We start from the raw sequence: 26,782 nt of genomic DNA, 5'->3' as shown, positions 1-26,782 counted from the left end.
TGGTACAACAGAGGCAACACGTAGGGGCGGTATGGCGGGTCAAGTGCCCTCCCAGATTGGCCTGCGGAGGCAGGGGGAGAGAGGGGCTCTGTACTTCTCTCCTTGCACCTCCCCGCTGACACGTTCACCCCCCTCCCTAGCAGCCAGGTGGGGAGAGAGACAGAGCTACTTCTGCCTGAGCGTGCCTGGCTGGGAGGCAGCAGTGGCCTGTTCCCTGCCTGGGTTTGGCTGCCAGGGACAAGGGCTGAGCAGCATGCTAAGGGGAGACAGGGCTCTCCAGATCGCTCTGCCCCTGTCCTCAGCAGCAGGGCCTGAGTGGGGGGCATCCCACTACCACCCCAGCTGCTGGAGACAGGGCCCAAGTGAACCAGAAACATGTCTGGAGGGTGGAGGGGAGAAGAGGCAGCTCCAGTCATCTGTGTGGTACAATAAGCTGCACTCACAGTTAAACCATCAATAAAATGAGAACAGTAATACCTATTTACTTCTTCGGGGTGTTTTGAGGAAAAGTTTGTTTATGACTTTAAAGGACTTTGAGATCATTGGACTGAAAATGCTAGAGAAGGGGCAGGACACTGTTTTTGTTCCCCATTGTTTTCCACTGCTCGAAGCAGACCTTGTGCACAACTTTTGATACTTTAAGAACTGATCTTTACACTAGGATTAAAACCACCTTATAGTAAATTCTGCAAGCAGGGCAGAATCATAAGGGAGAATACTGCATGGCACACCAGGGTTGACACACTTGTCCTACACATTTTATACCTGCTCATCATAAGTAAAAGGTTCATGTGGTTTCCATGTAGTGCCCATTTGTACATAGGATAAAACCATCACAGTTCAGCACATCAGACATTACTGGCACTCTGCTTCCATCTACACGAGCAAGTGTTGCAGGTTAGACGTGAAGAGGAGCATTTTTCTTTCATCGTAGCTTATCACCACCTCCCAAATTCAGAAGGACATGTTCCAAAGCAACACCCTTGCAACAAGTTGTAATTTGGTGTTATTTAAAGAAGGATGGTATATCTGTCAGTATAAATGTGATGTATTGATGGACTACAAGAGAAATTTTTCCACACAAATCTAGCAAAAGGAAGAAGGATAATGCTTGGGAAAATTAGTAGATGAGATTTACGAACTGAAAGGAGGAAAAAATGGACCCAAATGAGAATACCAGACAGGAATCCCCCAATTTTGGACCCACTTCCATAGCTGAATTTTGTGACTGAGGCTCACCTCTACCAACTACAGCAGCACAAGTTTTGTCAACAGAGATCATTTAAGCACAGACAAGTGTTTTAGCTCTCCTTCAACCAGGAATTCGGATATCAAAATGTATGCTAAATTGTTTCCTTTTGCTGGGAATAATGCAAAAGTTTACTTCACAGGGCATCAAGGGGCCTAGAAGAGAGACTGGAACTTGAAGTGGGGGTGGGAGATCGAGGTCAGATGAGGAATCCACAAGTGAGACCGGAACAAGGAGAGTGAGGATGGAAGATGGATTCGATGAGAAGCCTAGGGAGGGTGGAGGTGGCTGGCTGGACAAGAAATCCAGGGAGGGAATCTGGGATAAAGAGCCAGGGTGGAGAGAAGACTGGGACTCCAATAGAGAGCCCTGAATGGGATATTAGGACTGGCTGGTCAAGGGAGACCAGGATGAGGGGCTTGGGGTGAGAGACTGGAACCATCTACGTGAAGAGATTGGGATGAGCCAACATTGGGCACGGAAAGTGACAGACACAGGCTGGAATGAATGGGGCAGGAGGGTCTATGACCTTAGATACACTCCCCACAGAACTTGGACTATAACCCAAAATTCCTGACTTTCACCATTCGCCTGCTGTCAGCAAGTATCTGTGAAACCCACTGGCAAAGTGTGTGTCTCTTCCCCCTCTAATGCTGGTCTCCACACAGAGGATGACTATCTACTATTGCTATCAGTTACTTGGTTTGCCCAGTGGGAGAGAGCTGTGCAGTGGATGTGAAGGTTTCAGCCCTGTTGATGACCCATGCTGGAGGACAATCTGCACATTTTGCAGTTTGGTTTTAAAACCTATGAAATTACACACAAACATCTACATTGAAATAACATTCCAGTTGCAAAGCCAATCACTCAGAAGTTAGGAAATACCAGAATGTCCAGACTGTGCTATCTTAATTCACACCCCTTGCGCATATGCATTATGCACGTTCTTTAACTACATCATCACATACTATTTTTTCTACAGACGTCTGTCTCATTCAGTGTACAGGCTGGATAGTGCTCTGGGGATAAATCAAGGTTGTACAGTAAAGCAGTGGTTCTCAACCAGGGCTCCAGGGCCCACTGTGGGGGCCATGAGCAGGTTTCAGGGGGTCCACCAAGCAGGGCCAGCATTAGACTTGCTGGGGCCCAGGGCAGAAAGCCAAAACCCCACCTCCTGGAGCTGAAGCCTGTGCAACTTAGCTTCACAGGGCCACCTGTGGCGTGGGGCCTCAGGCAATTGCCCAGCTTGCTACCCCCTTATGCTGGCACTGGCTTCTACATGCAGTAAAACAGTTGTTGTGGCACAGATGAGCTGTGGAATTTTTATAGCATGTTGGAGGGGCCTCCAAAAGAAAAAGTTTGAGAACCCCTGCAATAAAGGATGCTATTTCCCCCAGGACCCCTGCCTCATTTGTTGCAGAAATAGGACCATGTGTACAATTTGCTGATCTGGGACAGGCAAGTCTAAGGCCATCCAAAACTAAAGGTTTGCCCCCTTAGCTAAGAGGGAGGAACCACTAAGCCCAGGCCACAAGTGAGAACATGGGACAACAAATGAAAAAACAGGAACAGGAGTGAGGTCAAAGGTTGAAAATCAGAGGACCCTGGACAGCATCCAGTGCCCTTCAAAGGTGTCTTAGGAGTCAGTGGACGCTGCCCAGAGGAACTCTGCCAGGAAACTTGATTGAACCAGGGAATGAAAACAGACCCAACACTCACAAAGCATCTCCACATCATGCTTCCTCCTCCTGGTGTGATGGACAGCCATCTTAGCAAGTGTAACCCTTCTGCCCGTCGGAGTTGGCAGCAACAAGGGCCGGGTTCAATATCTAGGGGATCCATTCCAATAACACAATGCAAACTGGCTCGAGCCCCCACCCAGTGATCTGGGACAAATATATACCACCCCCGCTGGGCGCCTCCAAGAGGCAATACTTCCCCTCTCGCAAGCACATAGTCTGAGTGTAGCAAAAAGCCTTTTAATAACAGAGAGAAACAATGTGGCATTATGTTGGGGAAACACCAACAGGATTCATAACACAATCCATGAGCAAAAAAATCCACCCCAAGCAAATTGGGGCATGCCCTTTCCCTTTGGTTCTTGAGTCCAGCAACCCCAAATCACCCAAAGTCCCAAAAGTCCAATGACCCAAAAGTCTCCGTCCCTGGTCAGGGCAGCCCCAGAGTTCGAAAGTTTATCTGCAGAGCTTTACCTCCCAACCTGGGTGGAGATGGGGGCAGGGATAAGAGGCACCTTACATGATCTGAAGCTGACTGCCCCACAGCTCCATAGGCCTTCGCTCCGCTCCGCCAGCCGCCCCACGAACTCCGTCACTCGGCCCCGCTCCACGGCCCACAAGCAGCTCCCGCCGTCCCACGAACTGCTCCACCAGCCGGTCCACAAGGCACTCCAGCCGTCCCGCAAACTGCTCCACAATATATCTTCAGGCTCCCCCACTACTTAACACAATGCTCAGTGATTTCAGCTCTTAGTCAGTTCAGCTCTTTGGTGAATTCAGCTTGTAGTAGGGGAGCCTCAGTGCTGGTGCACTATTAGCCCAAAGTGAGCTCAGCAGCCTGTAACTAGACTTCTAATGAAATCAAAATTAGCTCTGATATTCCACAGTGGAGAGAGGAGGAAGTGCAATTAGCATGTAAGGCCCTCACCAAGGGGCCCATACCACCAAGTATTAATACTTGTCCCCAGCCTCTCTCAATTCACAGAGTTTTGGAACCCATGACCCTTGCCTAGCAAGTGCTACTTAGTTGATGGTTAGTCCCTCCATCATAACAAAAGGCCAAGTACAGTTCCAAGCACAGTTCCCATAATCAGGGTAATAACAATTTATTCTTTCTGCCCCAATAACAGAGACACTGGGGATCCCACAGCAGCCAAAGTGACCATTTGGGCAGCTATGGCCTCATTCTAGGCGGGGTGGGTGTGCCTATGCAAATGAGATCGGCCCCTGAAGTTCTTTTCCACAACTTGCCACACCTCACCACCAGATGTCAGGGTGGAGCTCATCCTGACACTGCTTACACAAGTGCCAGGAGGAGGTCCCACAGCTTTGTGAGGCCATGGACTGAATGTGCCTAAATCAGGAGGTGCAGGGAAAAGTGCAGCTAGAATCTCAGTAAGAGGTTCTGGAGGAACCAGAAGACGAGCTTCAACCTGACACATCCTACATATACGTATGCTAGCATCTCCCTCTTGCCACAAAAGGGACAGGTGTCAGGGGAATTCATGAACCGCACCAAGTATATGCCTGTGCTCTTGGTCACATGGAGGAACTGCCAACTAATATCCCTGGTGGGCCCTGGGACGAGAGCAGCGTAGACTGGCGCACCAGAGTCCCTCACCTTCCTCAGGTGGCAGCAGGTCCCACCACATGGTGTCAGGATGGGATACAAGTTTTAGCATAAAGCCTGTTTGTTAGCCTGGGATAGAATTTTGGGTTTGACTTTTTGATACTCTTATATCTTATACTAATATGTGTGAACAAAGGGATTCTTACTAAAGACAAAGACACTGTAAATGTTGCTTTTGCCTAAACCAGATGGGTTTGTTAGCATAATGGAAATAGAGAAGAGCAGTTAAAGTGTTACTGGGCATGGTGGGAATGTAATATATGAGCACACATTTAAAGACTGCCTCAACTCCTTATCTCAAGGCAAGGTCAAGCAACCAGTTAGGAGGGGCAAGGGGAGTTGCTGGGGGGAGGAGAGGGAGGCATAAGAAACACTAAAAGCTGAAGAAAGGCCTGGCCTTGGCCACAGCACAACTTCATTCCTTATCCCTCCCATGGGGTACAAAATGGGTGGGACGAAGTCCCCAGCTCACGACCCTCCGAAATGGAAAAGGACCATAAATTGTAAGGGGTGTGACTAGGGGCGTGCACTGAAGGTATATTTGGGCCTGCTAAGGAGGAGGAGGGGGAAAACAGGGAATGGGGAATTGGGAATGGGAGGTGGGAAGGGGGACATGGAATAAAGGCTTTGTGGTGTCAGAGCTGGGAACAGAACACTGAGAAACAGCCTCTGCCGGTGTGTAGAGCTATGGATACATTTGCTTAGAACTAACGTCAAACATGGAATTGCCTACACTTCGGACCTCTGGTCTTCTGCTTTCTGTCTGTGTGACAAGAACCAGGGGAGAGGGTGAAGGAAAAGCCCCCTAACAACAACGGCAAGGAAGTGGATGGTATGAAGCAAGATCACAGTTCAAAGGCAGACCAGCTGGATGTTGGGCAGCTGGCTTAAGTGGCCTGTTGAGGGTGGCCAGAGAAGCTGGCAGGGCAGAGGCCCAATGGTGAGTTCTAGAATGGTGGGCAGGGAGCAGCCACTCACAGGACCTGCTCAAACAAAGCAAGAGGCAAGGCTGCCCTCACCTCCTGGAGCACACTACAGGGGACATGCAAGGTGGGCAGCCCTATGCACTGACCGAGAGCCGCAGGGCCCACCCTGTTGCTTAGTTCAATGCTGGCTTAGATCATTGGATTCTATCCCTGCTTCAGTCACAGAATTCTGATGCTGGGCAAGTCACTTCAACCAAACTATGCACAGGTGGTCACAAATTGTTTCTCTCCTCTCCTGGATGCCTGACTTGAAACCCCAGGGTCTGATTTGCAGAAGTGCTGAACACTCACAGCCGCAACTGTAGTCAATGGGGGCTGTCCTTTGAACATTAGATAGATAGATAGATATAGATAGGTATATATAGTGCTAAGTTCTCTAAAAAATCAGGTCCCTAGGCATCTCAAATGAGGCACCCAATTTAGTGGACACTTTTGATTTTAATCTCTGTGTCTCAGCTCCCCACCTGTAAAATGAGGATAACAGTAGCCTTCACCTGACAGAGGTGTTATGAAGATAAATCAAATAATGTTTTTGAAGCACTCTGATTCTTCAGTGACAACCACCATAAAAAAAGCCCATGAGGAAATTCATTCTGTCTTCACAACAGGGTTTGAATATTGTGCAGTAAATAAGATCGGATGTCACTCATTGAATAACGAGAAAAGAAAATATTGAATAGCAGCTCATTAAATGAGCACCATCCATCCAATGCACTGAATGAAGCAGGGGTCCTGTGAGAAAAAAATGGAATGAGATCATGTAATTAAAGACTATTATAATGCATACCTACAAGGGGGCCAAATTAAGATTTCACAGGCAACCTTAATTCAGTCATTTCTTAACTTTTGAGCGCTTGTCTTTACAACCTTAGTATTCCTTTAACTTATTCATAGATATTAAGGTCAGAAGGCACCATTATGATCATCTAGTCTGACCTCCTGCACAACGCAGGCCACAGAATCTCACCCACCCACTCCTGTGAAAAACCTCTCACCTATGTCTGACCTATTGAAGTCCTCAAATCGTGGTTTAAAGACTTCAAGGAGCAGAGAACCATCCAGCAAGTGACCCGTGCCCCATGCTACAGAGGAAGGCAAAAAACCTCCAGGGCCGCTTCCAATCTGCGCTGGAGGAAAATTCCTTCCCGACCCCAAATATGGCGATCAGCTAAACCCTGAGCATATGGGCAAGATTCACCAGCCAGATACTACAGAAAATTCTTTTCTGGGTAACTCAGATCCCGCCCCATCCAACATCCCATCACAGGCCATTGGGCCTATTTACCATGAATATTTAAAGATCAATTAATTGCCAAAATCATCTTATCCCATCATACCATCTCCTCCATAAACTTATCGAGTCTAATCTTAAAGCCAGATAGGTCTTTTGCCCTCACTGCTTCCCTTGGAAGGGTATTCCAAAACCTCACTCCTCTATTGTGTATGTGTGTATACATATACACAAATAGTCTGAAATAATCAAAAAAATCAATACAATATATTAAAACAGTTGTTGCTGTGAGTTTGATGAAACAAACACGCAACAAAGGATCCCATCCCAACAACTTTGTTCTAATTAGCAAGGACCAGTAGTGACAGATTAAGGGCCCATCAACAAATGAGTGCCCAAATAAAATGGCTTTCCATCCCCTGCTTCCTACAGTCTGATTTCCTACCTTGGTCCCTAGATCTACCAAAGCTGTTTATCTTCCACTGCTGTAAAGAAGGTAAAGTGCATACAGAAAGGGAAAGGGATAGTGTTGCTAGCTCAAAGCCATTCCCAGACAGTTAAAAAAAATGGGATTTTCCACATCTGTGTCACTTCCTATATGCATGTGAGAATATTAATATGGGGTGACAGTTCCCCTGCCTTATGAATGCCAACCAGTGCTGCTTTTTCTGAGGTCTTGTTTTCATCGAGGAATGGGCGATCATGCAATAAGCACAGTAGCTGAATTAGTCTCCAGAATGAATGAGGGGAGAGAGGTAACAATGCTGATATCCAAACTGTCACATGGAGATTCCACAGCAAGTTCTGCAGCTTTAGGATCATAGAGTAAACAGATCTCTGCCTATGGGATTTACCAGGATACAGATCTAGTACTGCAATTTCTACTTCCTAAGGCAGCCTGAGTGCTATCGGCATTTTGCCAGTATCTAACATTGAACAGCAGTGTTTTATAACATCCCTTCCTCAAATTCCTGGGAGCAATATAAGGAAAGGCAAATCAGGATGCCCAAACTAGCTGTTTGTAACATACAGACGCAGACATAAGGTAACTGCAGCGTATTGGCCTTTACAGAATCATAGAAATGCAGAGCAGGAAGGGACCCAGACCCAGACCATCCCTGACAGGTGTTTGTCCAACTTGTTTTTAAATATCACCAGTGATGTGGATTTCACAACCTCCATTGGAAGCCTGTTCCAGAGCTTAACTACCCTTCCAGTTAAAAAGTTTTGCTTAATATCTACCCGAAATCTCTCTTGCTGCAGATTAAGCCATTGCTTCTTGTCCTACCTTCAGTGGGCATGGAGAACAATTGATCCCTGTCCTCTTTATAACAGCCCGTCACATATTTAAGATTTATCAGGTCCCCCCCATCTTCTTTTCTCAAGACTAAACAGGCCCAGGTTTTTTAACCCTTTCATCATTTTTGGTGCTCTCCTCTTGAGTGTCTCTAATTTGTCCCCATCTTTCCTAAAGTGTGGAGCCCAGAATCAGACACTGTACTCCAGCTGAGGCCTCACCAGTTCTGAGTATAGCAGGACAATTATCTTCAATATCTTCTATACAATACTCCTGTTAACACACCCAAGAATGATATTAGCCTTTTTTGCAGCTGCATCACATTGTTGACTCACATTCAAATTTGTGATCCACTATAACACCCAGATCCTTTTCAGCAATGCTATTGCCTAGCCAGTTATTCCCCACTTTGTAGCTGTTCATTTGCTTTTTCCTTCCTAAGTATAGTAATTTGCACTTGGCTCCATTGAATTTCAGCATGTTGAATTCAGACCAATTCTCCAAATTGCCATGGTCCTGACAACTTCTAATGCTGTCCCCTCCAAAGTGCTTGCTACCTCTTCTGGCTTGGTGTCATCTGCAAATTTTATAAGCATACTCTCCACTCCATTATTCAAGTCATTAATGAAAATATTTATTAGTGATGGACCCAGGACTGACCCCGCGGGACCCTTCTAGATACATCCTCCCAGTTTGAGAGCAAACCATTGATAGCTACTCTTTAAGTATACTCTTTCAACCAGTTGTGCACCCACATTATAGTAATTTCATCTAAACCACATTTTCCTAGTTTTTCTTACAAGGATGTCATGGGGGACTACATCAAAAGCCTTACTAAAATAAAGTAATCTTTTAGGGATAGTGAGAACCATCAAGGACTGCAGGTTTGTTATGGTTATGGGGGGGGTGTCATCAGGTGACACTATTACAGTCTTTCAGGTTCTCTTACTTAGCATGTGAGCAAATATTTGGTATTGGCTGTACATTTAGTCTGGGTTATGCAAGGTTCTGGGTAGAGGGAGCCGTGTGAGCAGCAGCGTTTGCTCTCTTAGGACGGAAGAATCCAATGCACCGCTACAGACTAGGGACCGAATGGCTAGGCAGCAGTTCTGCGGAAAAGGACCTAGGGGTGACAGTGGACGAGAAGCTGGATATGAGTCAGCAGTGTGCCCTTGTTGCCAAGAAGGCCAATGGCATTTTGGGATGTATAAGTAGGGGCATAGCGAGCAGATCGAGGGACGTGATCGTCCCCCTCTATTCGACATTGGTGAGGCCTCATCTGGAGTACTGTGTCCAGTTTTGGGCCCCACACTACAAGAAGGATGTGGATAAATTGGAGAGAGTCCAGCGAAGGGCAACAAAAATGATTAGGGGTCTAGAACACATGACTTATGAGGAGAGGCTGAGGGAGCTGGGATTGTTTAGCCTGCAGAAGAGAAGAATGAGGGGGGATTTGATAGCTGCTTTCAACTACCTGAAAGGGGGTTCCAAAGAGGATGGCTCTAGACTGTTCTCAATGGTAGCAGATGACAGAACGAGGAGTAATGGCCTCAAGTTGCAGTGGGGGAGGTTTAGATTGGATATTAGGAAAAACTTTTTCACTAAGAGGGTGGTGAAACACTGCAATGCGTTGCCTAGGGAGGTGGTGGAATCTCCTTCCTTGGAAGTTTTTAAGGTCAGGCTTGACAAAGCCCTGGCTGGGATGATTTAACTGGGAATTGGTCCTGCTTCGAGCAGGGGGTTGGACTAGATGACCTTCAGGGGTCCCTTCCAACCCTGATATTCTATGATTCTATGATTCTTCCTTTCTGTATAGTCAATTCTTCTAGCATAATTGCTCTCTGGGAACTGAGCTGGGATTCCTGAGAGAAGAGATTGCTTGCATGCTCTTTGTGACTGACTTCACCTGCTGGAACTGAGATGCTGGTGTAAGTAAAAGTTACACTTAGAACATACCCAGACACTGCATCACTGATTTCTCGTCCCCCAGAGACAACCTACCAAGACCGAAAATTGTATACAGTACAGCTAGCCCTTTAAAATCTCTCCTGCCCTGCAGAGTGAATTCTACTGAATAACCAAGTTCCAGGGTCGCTCTTCCTGTAGAACAGAAAGCCTTTTAAAGAGACAAGACAGCATATCAGTGTATGTTGCATCGTGGGTCTGCAGAGAAGGATTTATCTTCCTACAAAAATATGATGAAGTGGAGTCCTCCATGAAGTGCTTATGTGCTAATTTACTGATCAACGGGAGCATAAAGGACCCTTACTTCAGACATGAAGCCCTGCTGCTCTGGGAGAGCTTAAGGAGCAGAAAGTGGGTGTGTGAAGTTTTAGGAAGCCTGGGGAGACCTAGCTTTGAGGAGAGTACTCGTTGCCTTCCCATTTACATCAGTCTAGGGTTATATATATCCCCCTCACCATGGTACCTGAGCACCTTCTGGGAGAAAGGGAAAACTGCAAGAAACAGACACTGGTTTATTAACATTCACAAAAGAAGAAAAGTCCAGTTTGGAGAGGGAAGTATCCTGCCTCCCCTGTGCCAAACATCACAAGGCCTAACCTGGATGTAAGGCTGTCTCAGAGCCCAGTCAAGAATATTTATAAACGTATGTAGAAAACAATAATAAAATTAATCTTCTGAAGTTATTGGTGATAGAAAAGGTGACAGACTTCCCAATCCTGCAAAGAAAACAGCCAGTCTGCATTGAAAATAATGAAAACAGGTAGCATTGAATTGGTGATTCTCATCATGCCTCAGCTGGAGAAAAGGACATAAGAGTTGAGGATGTAGCCTGGTAGGAAGGAAGTTTAACAGCTCAGAACTGCAATTATTTAGTACACTGAATTCTAAAAAGCAAGACCCCAGGAGTGAAGATTGATTATATTTTTATAATTATATTATATTTGAGCAGCATTCCCTAGTGGATAGAGCACTGGACTGAGACTCAGGAGACCCGGCTTCTAGTCTTCATTCTGTTACTGGCCTTCTGGATGATTTTGGGCAAGTCACTTCTCCTTTGTGCCTCCATTTCCCTATCTGTAGAATGGGGATAATGATACTGACCCTTCTTCGTAAAGGGCTTTGAGATCTACGGACGAAAAGAGCTAGGTCTTATTCTATTTACTGTTACTACTTACCTTTGACCAGAAGGCACTTAAACTGGAGGAGAAAGAACTATCCTTAAGGTGAACAAGCATCTATCAATAAAGGAAAAACCCTCCACTTTAGCCTTGTGGCCTAAAAAGCAGCATGTTAGCAAAATTCTTTTTGTTTAATTAAAAGGAAATATGGAAAATATCCTTTTCTTTATAGAAATGAAGTAGCAAACCATTCTTGAAAATTTACTACTACGCTAGGGTCTGCTTTGAACGGGGACATCAAACTTCTGTCATGACAGTTCAAATACACAATCAATACATTCAGTTCAAAGTAAACACCATACATGTGAATAGTTGTTATTCCCCAAAAACTTAGTTTTGATTAGATGTGCCCTGAAGATTAGTTTCCTATTCTTAAAAACCCTCTCTGTAAAGTGAGGTAATTCCACCCCACAATATAACAGCACCACTTCACATTCATTTTATTTGTTCACATTTAGTCGTTGCACCTATCTCAAGCACTAGCTGCATTACACTATTCCTCTAATGCACACACTAACAAAATAAAACCCTAAACAAGGCCTTGACCCAAATATCTTAAAACAAAATAGACCTCCCTAAATCTACCCACATTCATAGAAAAATAGCCTCCCTTCCTCCTTCCCAGAAAAAGTCTGAGGAAAACAAACAGATGAGTTCTTGCGGTATCTGAAGATCACCAATTCCAGCCTCTGGTGAGCCAAGTTGCAGCAGCAGAAGGAAGTAATTTCCATAGTCAAAGATCCTTTCCTGAGAACTCCCAGTGCCTTCCCAGTTACATTAGAAAGGAGTTTGAGCTCTTGGTCTGGTATCACACAAGGAGAGAGACCATCTTGAAGTTGCTAGGACTAAGCCATCTAGGGTTTTATTGGTCAAAATCAACACTTGAAGTATTACATTAGCAGATTTTAAAAGGAACTCCGGCAACCCTTCCCCCATTCCCAAGTGTCTCTGTACCCCCAAACTCAGCCACCTCCCTCCCCACTGTGGCCCTGCACCTGTACGCCCATTCACCCTCTGCCCCAGTCTGTCCTTCCCCACTAGCCCTTACAAGCCCCTGTCTGACCCCTAGCAGCCCCACGCTGTCTATCTCCCCATAGCCCCGTTTCCTGACCTGGCCCGACAGGTGCTGTGAAGAAGGTTCTGCAGGCGCTCTCTCTTTCCTAGGTGACCGGGAGCTGCTGCTGTGTCCTATCACCACAGCACTCTTGGTGAGCAAAAGGCAGAACTGCAGCAACTTTCTGGCAGAAGCTTTTTTCTGGGCAAAAAAATTAAAAATGTGTGGCTTATTAATTATGCATGCACAGTGGTACAGAATTCCCCCAGGAGTTCTACTTGAACCATATGCCTTTGGTGCATTGCAGTCCATCCATGTCCTATGCCAAGAAGGTTCTCATTGCCCATTGCCCTTCTTCAGCTTCCTCCTGCTCAGAGCCAAATTTAGGGCCTTTAGGAGTATGTCCTTGTTGTTCAGAACGTTGTAGCAGTTCACTTCCACCAGCCTGTCAAAGTCATAGGGCTCAAAGCTGAAATTTAGCGTGCGGTAAGGAGAGTCTTTTCCATCAATGACAAAGTCACCAAAGGATTTCTCGTCTTCTGACTCACGTTCTACTCCTACAACCAGAGAAAAATAAACTGTAAAAGTCTTACTAGAATCCTTTAATTGAATCATCAATGAAGGTCACAGATCAACTAAGCAGGTGTTGTTGACTTTTGGTCACTCTCCTGGTCAGAAATTGCATGAGAAGAGATTTCAGCACCGCAGAACAGGGTCACAATACTTTAGCTTTCAAACTTTGAGCCAAAATACCGTCTCCACTTCATACTTCCACCACCCTCCAAAAACACAGATTAAAGAGAAAAAAATTGTTTCGTTGCAATAGATCACAGCATGGCACACTACAGGATTAAGCTATAATTCTGAGGTGAGAAATACTAACCTGACTCCAAGGTAACAAAGTTAATTCTTCCTGGAAGGGGCCGCCCACATTAGGATAACAGGTGTGTTTTTAAAATGTGTTTTTAACATCCTAATGTAGACAGGGCCACTTGGGCTTTAACATGTTACCATAATATAGAAAAGGCCCCCACACCTATTGCAACTAAACTTGATTTTAAAATGGGGTTCTATGAGTAAAAAGGTGTTTCAGGTTCTGAGGTGGAAAAATGGCTAGGAATTCATAAATCATAATGCTTGAGGCAATGCTGACTGACTGATTTCAGACCTCTTTATAATACAAATACAGTGACCATCACATCCTCAGGATAAACCCTCAGAAATATTAGTTCACATCTACATCTAGCCATTATATGTGGCAGAACTACTTGGTAAGGAAGGGGTTCATAAAGGAGTAAATCAATTGTCGATTTAGATTCCCCTACACTTTAAATAGCTTTTGGGACAGCCCTGTTACTGCCCTCACCAAAATGAAACATTTCTGTTGCGCTTTCTGTACAAAAAAGTAATAGAGCTCAATAGCTTACAGGGAAACTAGGTGAGGGAAAGCTGTGATATTTTATGGTTAGAGAAACAAGGTGGGTGAGGTAGTATCTCTTATTGGTCATATTTTTTCATCTTTTATTCTTCAGGTCAGGTCCCAGACCTGAGGAAGAGCTCTGTGATAAACTCAAAAGCTTGCCTCTCACCAACAGAAATGGGTCCAATAAAAGATATTCCCTCACCCACTTTGTTTCTCTCATATCCTAGGATCAGCACAGCTATAACTGTATACATTTTATGGTTAGGAAAGTTCAGCCAGTCCCGCATTCTATCTGGCTAATCAGACCTGAATACCTTAATCATAGGATCTTAATGCACATTCCCTTACCTGGTGCTTTGTATTTTCGGAACGTATCATTCACCAGTGGGAAGTGAAGCACGATGGGAGCTTTTGGGTTCTCATCATCCACAAACATGTAACATTCTTTTGGCTTCTTCTCATCTTCCTCACTCAAGATGATTTGTGGAAAGGGGATTTCCTGTTCTTCACAGTATTTCTGAGTCAACTGTAAAACCTGTGGTCACAGAACAAAAGTCAAACGTTCAGTCCTGTTTTACCCAGTGAAAACAGAAAAATAGAGAATATTTTCCTTTTAACGATTACATTTATGGCACTACTATAAACTATTCAATGTTCATAATTAATGTATGTTATGTAGCAAATATTTTATAAAGTAAAGGCAGCATGTTCTAAATCACAACTTTTCCATTGGCTTCCTCTCTGACCTTGAGCACGTCATTTAACCTCTCTGCTTCGGTTTCCTCATCTGTAAAATGGGGATAAGTTACCCCACAGATTTCAGAGTAACAGCCGTGTTAGTCTGTATTCGCAAAAAGAAAAGGAGTACTTGTGGCACCTTAGAGACTAACCAATTTATTTGAGCATGAGCTTTCGTGAGCTACAGCTCACTTCATCGGATGCATACTGTGGAAACTGCAGAAGACATTATATACACAGAGACCATGAAACAATACCTCCTCCCACCCCACTCTCCTGCTGGTAATAGCTTATCTAAAGCGACCACTCTCCCCACAATGTGCACGATAATCAAGGTGGGCCATTTCCAGCACAAATCCAGGTCTTCTCACCCCCTCCCCCCCCACACACACACAAACTCACTCTCTTGCTGGTAATAGCTCATCCAAACTGACCACTCTCCTTACAATGTGTATGATAATCAAGGTGGGCCATTTCCTGGTTAAACTTGGATTTATGCTGAAAGTCTGGGGGGGGGGGGAGGGTAGGAAAAAACAAGGGGAAATAGGCTACCTTGCATAATGACTTAGCCACTCCCAGTCTCTATTTAAGCCTAAATTAATAGTATCCAATTTGCAAATGAATTCCAATTCAGCAGTTTCTCGCTGGAGTCTGGATTTGAAGTTTTTTTGTTGTAAGATAGCGACCTTCATGTCTGTAATTGCGTGACCAGAGAGACTGAAGTGTTCTCCGACTGGTTTATGAATGTTATAATTCTTGACATCTGATTTGTGTCCATTTATTCTTTTACGTAGAGACTGTCCAGTTTAACCAATGTACATGGCAGAGGGGCATTGCTGGCACATGATGGCATATATCACATTGGTGGATGTGCAGGTGAATGAGGCTCTGATAGTGTGGCTGATGTTATTAGGCCCTGTGATGGTGTCCCCTGAATAGATATGTGGGCACAGTTGGCAACGGGCTTTGTTGCAAGGATAGGTTCCTGGGTTAGTGGTTCTGTTGTGTGGTATGTGGTTGCTGGTGAGTATTTACTTCAGGTTGGGGGGCTGTCTGTAGGCAAGGACTGGCCTGTCTCCCAAGATTTGTGAGAGTGTTGGGTCATCCTTCAGGATAGGTTGTAGATCCTTAATAATGCGTTGGAGGGGTTTTAGTTGGGGGCTGAAGGTGACGGCTAGTGGCGTTCTGTTATTTTCTTTGTTAGGCCTGTCCTGTAGTAGGTGACTTCTGGGAACTCTTCTGGCTCTATCAATCTGTTTCTTCACTTCCGCAGGTGGGTATTGTAGTTGTAAGAATGCTTGATAGAGATCTTGTAGGTGTTTGTCTCTGTCTGAGGGGTTAGAGCAAATGCGGTTGTATCGCAGAGCTTGGCTGTAGACGATGGATCGTGTGGTGTGGTCAGGGTGAAAGCTGGAGGCATGTAGGTAGGAACAGCGGTCAGTAAGTTTCCGGTATAGGGTGGTGTTTATGTGACCATCGTTTATTAGCACTGTAGTGTCCAGGAAGTGGATCTCTTGTGTGGACTGGACCAGGCTGAGGTTGATGGTGGGATGGAAATTGTTGAAATCATGGTGGAATTCCTCAAGGGATTCTTTTCCATGGGTCCAGATGATGAAGATGTCATCAATACAGCGCAAGTAGAGTAGGGGCGTTAGGGGACGAGAGCTGAGGAAGCGTTGTTCTAAATCAGCCATAAAAATGTTGGCATACTGTGGGGCCATGCAGGTACCCATAGCAGTGCCACTGAAGGTATACATTGTCCCCAAATGTAAAATAGTTATGGGTAAGGACAAAGTCACAAAGTTCAGCCACCAGGTTAGCCGTGACATTATCGGGGATAGTGTTCTTGATGGCTTGTAGTCCATCTTTGTGTGGAATGTTGGTGTAGAGGGCTTCTACATCCATTGTGGCCAGGATGGTGTTATCAGGAAGATCACCGATGGATTGAAGTTTCCTCAGGAAGTCGGTGGTGTCTCGAAGGTAGCTGGGAGTGCTGGTAGCGTAGGGCCTGAGGAAGGAGTCTACATAGCCAGACAATCCTGCTGTCAGGGTGCCAATGCCTGAGATGATGGGGTGCCCAGGATTTCCAGGTTTATGGATCTTGGGTAGTAGATAGAATATCCCAGGTCGGGGTTCCAGGGGTGTGTCTGTGCGGATTTGATCTTGTGCTTTTTCAGGAAGTTTCTTGAGCAAATGCTGTAGTTGCTTTTGGTAACTCTCAGTGGGATCATAGGGTAATGGCTTGTAGAAAATGGTGTTGGAGAGCTGCCGAGCAGCCTCTTGTTCATATTCCGACCTATTCATGATGACAACAGCACCTCCTTTGTCAGCCTTTTTGATTATGATGTCAGAGTTGTTTGTGAGGCTGTGGATGGCATTGTGTTCCGCATGGCTGAGGTTATGGGGCAAGTGATGCTGCTTTTCCACAATTTCAGCCCGTGCACTTCGGCGGAAGCACTCTATGTAGAAGTCCAGTCTGCTGTTTCGACCTTCAGGAGGAGTCCACCTAGAATCCTTCTTTTTGTAATGTTGGTAGGGAGGCCTCTGTGGATTAATATGTTGTTCAGAGGTATTTTGGAAATATTCCTTGAGTCAGAGACGTCGAAAATAGGATTCTAGGTCACCACAGAACTGTATCATGTTCGTGGGGGTGGAGGGGCAGAAGGAAAGGCCCCAAGATAGGACAGCTGCTTCTGCTGGGCTGAGAGTATAGTTTGTGCGTGGGGAGGGGGAGGGGGGGGAGAAGACTTGGATTTGTGCTGGAAATGGCCCACCTTGATTATCATGCACATTGTAAGGAGAGTGGTCAGTTTGGATGAGCTATTACCAGCAGGAGAGTGAGTTTGGGGGGGGAGGGTGAAAAGACCTGGATTTGTGCTGGAAATGGCCCACCTTGATTATCGTGCACATTGTGGGGAGAGTGGTCGCTTTGGATGGGCTGTTACCAGCAGGAGAGTGAGTTTGTGTGTGTATGGGGGCGGGGGGTGAGAAGACCTGGATTTGTGCTGGAAATGGCCCATCTTGTTTATCATACAAATTGTTAAGAGAGTGGTCACTTTGGATGGGCTATTACCAGCAGGACAGTGAGTTTGTGTGTGGGGGGGGGCAGAGGGTGAGAAGACCTGGATTTGTGCTGGAAATGGCCCACCTTGTTTATCATACAAATTGTTAAGAGAGTGATCACTTTGGATGGGCTGTTACCAGCAGGAGAGTGAGTTTGTGTGTGTATGGGGGTGCGGGGGGGTGAGAAGACCTGGATTTGTGCTGGAAATGGCCCACCTTGATTATCATGCACATTGTAGGGAGAGTGATCACTTTAGATAAGCTATTACCAGCAGGAGAGTGGGGTGGGAGGAGGTATTGTTTCATGGTCTCTGTGTATATAATGTCTTCTGCAGTTTCCACAGTATGCATCCGATGAAGTGAGCTGTAGCTCACGAAAGCTTATGCTCAAATAAATTGGTTATTCTCTAAGGTGCCACAAGTGCTCCTTTTCTTTTTACCTCACAGGGGTATTGTGAAAAATCAGAAAATATTTTTAAACTGCTGTAAATGTGTAGACAACCTAAGTATTATTACGTTCAGCAAATTTTTAAAAAACTACTTTTGTAATATATTTCAATCAGAAAAATTAGTCAGTCACTATCATTTTACATAGCCAAACCTATAGTTAAGCTTGGAAAAATTGGACTCAGATTTCTCACTTTGCTAAAAACAAATAAAATGCTTTCATAATTAAAAATCAACAATTACAACGAAGAAACATTAACAGTATATCCTATGATGGTCTCATAGGCAAGTAATACACTGTGTTGCTGTCACCTTTTTCTGGCAATAAAATAAGGAGGTGTTGACTATATAATAAGGTTTGTCTAATATTAGGATTTTATTACTGAATCTGATGGATCTGTTTCTGTAGACATTTTGAACAGCAACTAGACTTGATGGTGCTACAGAAAATATTAAAATCAATAAAAATAAAAATACTTGGAAATAAATTATATCCCTTAAAATACACTACAAATTAAAATTGAATACTTTCAAGATTATACATATTGAATTTGACTATCTGTATGTAATATTTTGTGAACATACATTTGTATACAGCACAAATAGCACAAAAAAATCACTGCCACCTTCATCTTCCCACCTAACAATGCCTTCTGCTAGATGGAATAAGAATGTGCAATGGTGTGCCACACGTCTTAGACTGCTAACGGAGATTCACCTTTAGGTAAAGTGATAGGGGCCTATGCTTTTTAAACAGAAAGACTGGCATTTTACCACCACCGTCACATGAAGTTCCACGTATGAAGTTCATGTTGTGACATGAAGTTAACAGTGAATTGCATGGTCTGACAACTGAAGTCTTGAGTGGCCTTAGATTTATTACAATGTGTCCTACTTCAGGAGAGACTCTGTTCAAACATCTTGGACTGATCCATGTTATCATGAAAAATGTATGTTTCCATGCTTCTTTCCCAGTCTAATGCTGCTCACCTCAAATGGAGCATCCCAAGAGTAGTTAAATGACAAGATGACATCTACATCTCTCTCTGGCTGGAGCACCAAGGGAAAGGGAGAGTTGATAGAAAAACCACCATCCACCAAGTACAGGCTGTCTTCCATGGGAGTCAGCTGGTTGGGAAAGGCATCCAGGTGTGTACCTAACAGACACCCCCCACACACACAAAAATCACCTTAGTTGCCAAAAAGATGGGGAAAACTTTGGAAATGAGGAAATGAAGCAACCACTGAGACTTAAAGGAGAAACCTCTATTACATGTTCTATACTCCCACACCAAAATCAGACCTCCACTCTGGATATTCCAGAAGCAAAGTAGAAAACAGGTCTGTACCACCAGCTGGGTGATATTATTTCATAGCCAACAAGTTCTCCAATTGTATCAAATTCTCTGCTGCTGGTGTAAATTGGCAGCACTCCACTGATTTCAATTGAGCTGTTCCAAACTTACGCTAGCAAAGAATTTGGCCCAAAATGCTAACGTTATACATAATTTTAAAATATTAACAGAATATCCGAAACAGAGTGATTTCAAAATGGCTACCTTTCCAGGCTAAAAAATTCCTGTTGTTGACATAATCCCTGTGAAGGTACAAGCCTTGCATGAAGTTGAAGGTTTCCCCGGAGGTGACACGGGACTTGAAGAAATCCTGGCAAATTTGTAATAAGGGTCCCCCTGGTATAACCAGACGAGTCTTTAATCGAGTGGGGTCCCGAAAATGGAATCTTTGGCAATCATCTATAACAGAAGCCATGATAAAGATCAGAATATATTTAAAAGCATGCTCATTCAAGCCTAGCATTTCAAGATACTAATCTAGTCACAAATGAAAGTTCAATCTATTGTCATACGACTGTTTTTTTCCCCCCTACATATGTGGGCACTGTAAAAATGTATTAGATTGAGGTCCAAATTAACTGAGTCTATACTGAAGTTTCACCATTTAGGGTGTCTTTCAAATCTCACTCATGAGTCATGTAACCATTCCAAACTGTTGCCAATGAAAACTGTCACCATATGACATGATGTATATGCTCTCATACGGGGACAACAGTTACTAGAAATCCTCAACATTCACTACAGTATTTCTTATAGTTACAAATGGGAAATAGTGTAGTGAAACCTAACACTGTGGTATGACAAATGCCGACCGAGAGGAAGGATGGTCTTTCTACCTACCTATTGAAGGTACTTATAGACCTCTCTCCATCACCATAATACCTACACTCTTCAGAGTCTTTAATGTATTTATCCTCACAGCACCCCTTTGAGGTTGGGAAGAGCTATTATCTCCCTTACACAGATGTAGAACTGAAGCCCAGAGTGACTTGCCCAACATTACAGAGAAAATCTACGGCCAAGAAGGGAATTGAACTCAGGTCTCAAGTCCCCAGTTAACACACTAACCACTGGATCTTCCTTCTTTGTAGTTTGGACACAGGACTGGGACTCAAGAGACATGGGTTCAATTCCCAGATCTTCCATCAGCTTCCTATATGACCTTGGACAAGTCACTTAACCTCTCTGCACTTCTGTGCCACAGTTCCCTATCTGTAAAACAGGAGTAACAACACTTTCCTACCGCCCAGGGATGTTGCAAAATATCGTAGTCATGGGAACCAGGAATGGTGGAGGATGGGAGGTGAGAGGGACAAGTTAATGGTGACCATTATTATTTAATTTACTGTGTAAATATAGGCCATATTGTTGAGAGAAACTACATGACAGAGGGGAGTGGAATACAGCTTTAGAGAAACTGTTAACTATCCAGCCCAGCTGAGCCTTGTCTGTGCTTGGAAATTCCACAGGACTTCTTAAATTTTGGACTTCCATTAATGTGTTGTGTGATCGTTCTGAAAAGAAACCTCTAGAAAACCCAGTTTTTAAACAAAAACTGAGTATTTTACAGGGTACGGAACACCCTTACCTATGACTCTGATTACATCTTTCAGAGAATCTAGAAAGCCCAGTCCTGAACCAACCACCTTCAGACAGACATCATCCAGACTTGCGGCAAAGGCACTTCCCCACATTCCTATAGGCAGAGGAAAGGGTAGTGGAAACAGAAATAAAGAAGGATTTAACACCCTCGTAGGCTTCTTAAACCCAATGCAGTCAATAGAGGCTCTACCATCGGGTCACTGCCTGTTACCAAGTGGGCTGGCCCTGTAAGAGGAGTTGAGCCCTATGCCTAATAATCCCTTTCCCAAGTGATGGGTTTGGGCTTCAGGCAGTGGTTGGGTCATGTGAGCAGGCATCAGGTAATGGTAGCCCAGGGCCAGGGCATCCTGTACGAGGGAGCCTACTCTGTCAGAGAGGAAGACTAGGGAAGACCTAAAGGAGACATCTCTACAGACAGGCCCAGTCTGGGGTACTCCCAGAAGAGAGATCTGCGATATATTGTGTTAATTTTGATGGAATATATGGGCCCAAAGAGTCAAAGGTGTTAACATGTCCCTGAAACTGTCCAACAATAAAGAGTTTTAAACAAGGTTCAGAGTCTGGTATAGAGTGACCTCAGCCTGCTTAGCACCATGGAAAACACACCATGAAACAGCCTTTCAACCTTTTATTAAAGATATAGAAAAGAAGGAAAAACAGGTAAAGCATTTGAAATGTAAAGTATTAACTAAAGCTTTTATTTTAACCATCACTCTTATCCCCTTTTCCTTTAGGTATAGAGAGATTTTATAAGGAAACCCCTTTGTTTGACAGTCTTTTAAGATATTAAGATATTAAGATAGTAATAACTGTCCCTTTTGGGGAAAAGAGAAGATGTTAATTGAGATAGGCTTGAACTGTTACTGAAGTTCAGTCCTGTATGCTAAAAACAAAACAAGACAAACACACATAAAAGGGGAGAGAAAAGAATAGCAGAGATGCAAAATGCAAATTCTGTCTCTGATGTTGCATCCATTTGCAACCTTCAGCGCATACCCCCCTCCCACACCCCAACACCCTACCCCAGTCTGGTGGGAGTGAGAGAGAGAGTAGGGGGGAGCAAACAATGGAGGGAAGGGGATGGAGCAAGTGGGGGCAGGGCAGGGGTGTTGAGTTTTGTGCAATTAGAAAGTTTGCAACACTTATCACGAGCAATATCCCAACAAGAGTATTGGGAACCCCTTGGGGCATAATGGACTACTAAGCCTTGAGGAAAAGGCTGAGAGATTCTACTTTTGTGTTAAACTGTTATTTTATATAAATAAGTCAGATCCCAAGAAGGGGTGAGTACTTAAGAGCACCCGTTATGGTGGTTTGTTTAACTGAGCAAGGAGGAAACTGAGGCATGAGCAGGTTCTGACACTAGATGAAGCTTTCCTATTTCCCCTTCAAAACCAGCAGCATTAGCATATACCCTGCAGATAGCAGATCCTGGGCTCAGGATGTTTCCGGATCAGCCGCCCCATGAAGAACTCACTGTCAAAGTCTTCTGTTCGGACAAAGGCTCCATACTTGCGAAATCCAACCTCATAGGGAGTGAACTCACACCACTCTGAGACAAAGACAGCAGATCAACAGTTATCTCAGGAATACTCTGAAGTGTACAGTCTCATTAGCCTATTCTTATAGGAGTGGTTAAAGAAGAGTCTCTGCTTCTTCCAGCATCACCTATCAGCAATTCCTTCCCCCGTAAAACCCCATATATAGTAGAACTAGTGTGGCTGTCTTGGGGGAACAGATAGTTGGATCTTCCAGACAGGCTCTGTAGGAACTCCCTGTGCAGCAAGGTTTGGAGACTAATTAAACCACTAGCATACAGATCCACCAGCCACTGTCCCTTGCAGAGTAGGGGCACAAGAGCAGCAGGAACAATTGCTGTCTCAGGACTGCAGCAGCCACCAAAGAGCACCTCCACTTCCTCCAAGAATAGTCCCTGCACCAAGCTCAGCTATTCAGGTTTCGCACACATTTGGGTATGGAGGGGAAGAGAAAAAGGATTTAACATCTAGAACTGGGGAGGGGTAACCCTCTCGGATGAGAGCTCCTTAGCTATACCACAACTGAGAATTTCTCACTATCTCTCACAATTATGACAATGAGAGCAACTTGACTGTCTAGATGTTTGTCACAGAATGGGCTCCCTCACCCTGGATTTCTCTTTGCAAGCAGCCCTCACACACACTTACGTAAGTTCACCACAGTGTACTTTATTTACAACATCTTAGACAGCTTCATGTCCCATCACCATAAGGGACAGCTTCAAAGCACCCCTGTGGCACAGGAAATGAAAGTGAAGGGGGAAGAAGTCTCACCTCAGATCCTGAGCTTCTTTGCCCATCCTTCCAGCCTTCCCCTCCTGTCTCCCATTTAACAGTTCCCAGCTAACATTCTGAATCCCCTTGTTAACTGGTTAACCACCCAGTCCCAATCAATTATCTCCCAATTTGGTCCATGACAGAAACCTTACAACATGGTGAGCCAGCGATACGCTACTCCCACTGTGTTACATTGTTCAACGATGAAAACATTAGTTGAAGCTCACCAGCAATTCCATATTTTTGAGATTCATTTTTCTGAGCAGCAATTTTTAAATATTTCTTTTTGGTGTCATTAAGTTGTGAAATAATATATGGCCATTTAAAAACAATAGCACAGAGCGTTATTAAGCCATACCAGAACTTAACAGTGGTATCTGCCTAAAATATTATTGAAAATGACACCTATGACAGAGTTCAAACCATAAATACATATTTATATTTCCAAAGCTTACCCCTTCTGAGATCTATTTGGGCCAGTTATCCAACCCTCATTGCTATTTCATCACTAAAATCCTTCATTTAACCCATTATTAACATTAACAAATATACCTGGCTCTTCAACACCTTTCATCAGTAGAACTTGTTGTGCCTATTTTACATCTGAGGAAACCAAAGCATAAAGAGGTGAGGTACCTGCCCAAAGTCACCCAGCAATCTAGTGGTGGAGATGGGAAAAGAGCCCAGGTTTCCTGAGTCCCAGTCAAGAGATCCACTTGGCCACATTATTTCCCAAGTAAAACAAGTAAGTTTACAGGAGCAATCTTGTCAAGATAGTTCAGAACAGTGCAATGAGTATTGCTCATTGCAGAAATATTGCTCTCTAGATTCCCACATCTAGACTGTGTTTAACTCTTGCCAATTCTGTCTGCATAACATCTCTACAACACAGCCTTTCCTATCCACCATCAACTAAAACTCTCCTCCAGGTGCTCATCACCCTACATGTCAAATACCACATCATCCTTTCCTCTGGCCTTCACAAATCCCATCTTGCTCCATTCATGTCAATTCAGAATGCTGCTGCAAAGATCATTTCCCTAGCCCATTGCTTTGACCATGTCACTCCTCTCTTTGCATCTCTCAACCCCATTCACATAAACGACTCATCTTCGCACTCAAGGCCCTTCTCAACATACCTGCCTACTTCCTGTCAACTCTCATACAGTATCAAGATGATGCCTGCCTCCCCACTCAGCCAATACCAGCCTTCATAGCCCACGTGTTCAAGTTTCGAACAAGCACTTTTGTGCTTTATCCCATGCTGCCCCCCCAAACAGAGGCAAGGTATGCAGGGCCGGCTCTAGGTTTTTTTGCCACCCGAAGAAAAAAAAAATAAAAGGGTGGCTGGAATGCCACCCCTGGAATTGTGCCACCCCCAAGCACGTGCTTGCTTTGCTGGTGCCTAGAGCCGGTCCTAGAGGCATGGGGGGTGGGGGGAGGGAAGCACACAGGGTCGTGCCAGTGCCTCCCCCTCATTTCTGCAAATGCAAAGCTGCTCAGCTCGGAGGCTGCGCTCAGGCTCCACTGACTCCGCAGCCGTACGCAGCCTCCTGGGTCCTAGTACCAGTCATGCTCCCCTTCTGTGTGCTGGGAGCCTTCCTGTTTTCTGTGCAACAATGAGTGCTCGTGGTGGGGCTGGGTAAGGGGGTGGGGGAAATGAGAGAAGGGGCAGTGGGGAAGGAAGGGGGTGGAATAGGGCAGGCGGAAGGGAATGTGGGAGTGAGGGGAGGGGGGATGGAGAAGAAAAGGGGATAGGGGAATCATGGGGGGGAAGCTGTAGCCCGACATGCCGCATACCCTCGGCAGCAGCTGGGGCTCCCCCATTAAGCAGGCTGATCAAACCCTCACCCTGACAAGGCCTACCTCCTACACCTGGACCCCTCTGACAAGCCAGACCCCTACCCAACTGAGCCCCAAACAGCTGCACCTGGACACCCACCCCGTCAAGCCCCAGTCCCCCAGCACCCGAACCCCCCCACTGAGCCCCGACACCCAGACCCCTCTCCCCCTGCTGAGCCTAACCATCACCACGTGGATCCCCTGCCGAGTCCCATTGCCCCTGCACCCGGAACCCCCCAACGAGCCCCTGTGCATCCAGATCTCCCACTGAGTTGCCCACGCCCAGACTGCCCCATAGAGAAACCTCTCACCCCATACCTGGATCCCCCCACACTAAGCCCCTCCACACTTGGATCCTGCTGGGCTGAGCCTGCCTACCCAGACCTGGTGGGCACAGAGGGGCAGGGCCCCAGGATATTTCTGGGGCAGGCCCAGCTCTTGCACTGTGTCAGGGTCAGGTGCAGTCTCATTGCTGAGTCCCTGTACTGGGGAACTGGGGTCTTCAGGATGATCTCCCACCTCAATGCAGCCAGTGGCCTGAACTCCCCACTGCCATGCTGGAGCCACATTTATTTGACAAATAAAATTTGCAGAATTTTAAAATATTGTGCACATAATTTTTTTTTTTTTTGGTGCCGAATTTCCTCAGTAGATCTTCAGTGATATAGCTATGAGGAGAACATAGGTGAAGGTGAACTTTGCCAAGCAGTGTCCAATTTGACATATTAGCTTTGGGCTCCCAAATACTGGCTAATCAGCACCTCATGTCTCATACTCATTATCCAATGGGGAAAGGTGGAGATGCAAAGGGAATTAAGTCTCGGGGGGGAGGGGGGGGTATTTACAGATTTTAAAATAGAAAAATAAACCTGTCTCATTTATACCTGCAAAGTCATCATCGCTAATATTGGGCCTCACATTGATTGCTGCATAGATGGGATAGGGGTTCTGTGCCCTCTTCACTGCTTCCTGCTGGTCAGACAGCTTAGACAAGTCTTCCTGGTTATAACAGGGAAAGAAAAAAAAGCTTAACATTGTTTGTGCTATGCTAGATCCATCTAGCCCCACACTCCAGTATTCTGGAGCTCTCTCACTTTCCAATCTCAACTATAACCGTATCACAGGCTCTGAAGCTCCTCTCTCCCCAGTGTAGGGCTCATTATATTTTACTAGAATAGTTATATGGCCTAGATATTTTGAATTTTACAGGCATTCTTCACTAGTTAATTGCTGTTTTAATCAGATTCCAATTTGTGATTTCACCTAACTGTATCACTTTACATTCTGTTTTTGAAAAACCATATTGCTAGACATATGTCACCATATTTTCTGAGCCTTATCATTCCAAATGGCTGTCAAATGAATGGTTTTTAAAGTAATTTCAAATAAATAGATTAATAGATCCATAGATATTTAGGTCAGAAGGGACCATTATGATCATCTATTCTGACCTCCTGCACAACGCAGGCCACAGAATTTCACCCACCACTCCTGCAAAAAACCTCACACCTATATCTGTGCTATTGAAGTCCTCAAATCATAGTTTTAAGACTTCAAGGAGCAGAGAATCCTCCAGCAAGTGACCAGTGCCCCATGCAACAGAGGAAGGCAAAAAACCTCCAGGGCCTCTTCCAATCTGCCGTGGAGGAAAATTCCTTCCCAACCCCA

General features: G+C 44.9%; 1 protein-coding gene across 1 annotated transcript in view; it reads right to left on the bottom strand.

Annotated features, from left to right (window-relative positions):
* Positions 1-12,665: 12,665 nt before the first annotated feature.
* The window catches only part of LOC144266762 (cytosolic phospholipase A2 zeta-like), a 42,348-nt gene continuing 28,231 nt past the window's right edge, over positions 12,666-26,782 (bottom strand). The window contains exons 14-20 of the mRNA XM_077820262.1: positions 25,999-26,113; positions 22,372-22,509; positions 20,944-21,051; positions 19,560-19,754; positions 18,991-19,157; positions 14,101-14,287; positions 12,666-12,886 (exon numbers count right to left, since the gene is read on the bottom strand). Of these exons, the coding sequence (XP_077676388.1) occupies positions 12,666-12,886; positions 14,101-14,287; positions 18,991-19,157; positions 19,560-19,754; positions 20,944-21,051; positions 22,372-22,509; positions 25,999-26,113 (1,131 nt within the window). The remainder of the gene's footprint in view (positions 12,887-14,100; positions 14,288-18,990; positions 19,158-19,559; positions 19,755-20,943; positions 21,052-22,371; positions 22,510-25,998; positions 26,114-26,782) is intronic.

The sequence above is a fragment of the Eretmochelys imbricata genome, chromosome 6 (assembly GCF_965152235.1).
Source record: "Eretmochelys imbricata isolate rEreImb1 chromosome 6, rEreImb1.hap1, whole genome shotgun sequence".
Taxonomy (NCBI): domain Eukaryota; kingdom Metazoa; phylum Chordata; order Testudines; family Cheloniidae; genus Eretmochelys; species Eretmochelys imbricata.
This window is presented reverse-complemented; position numbering and strand designations above follow the sequence as displayed.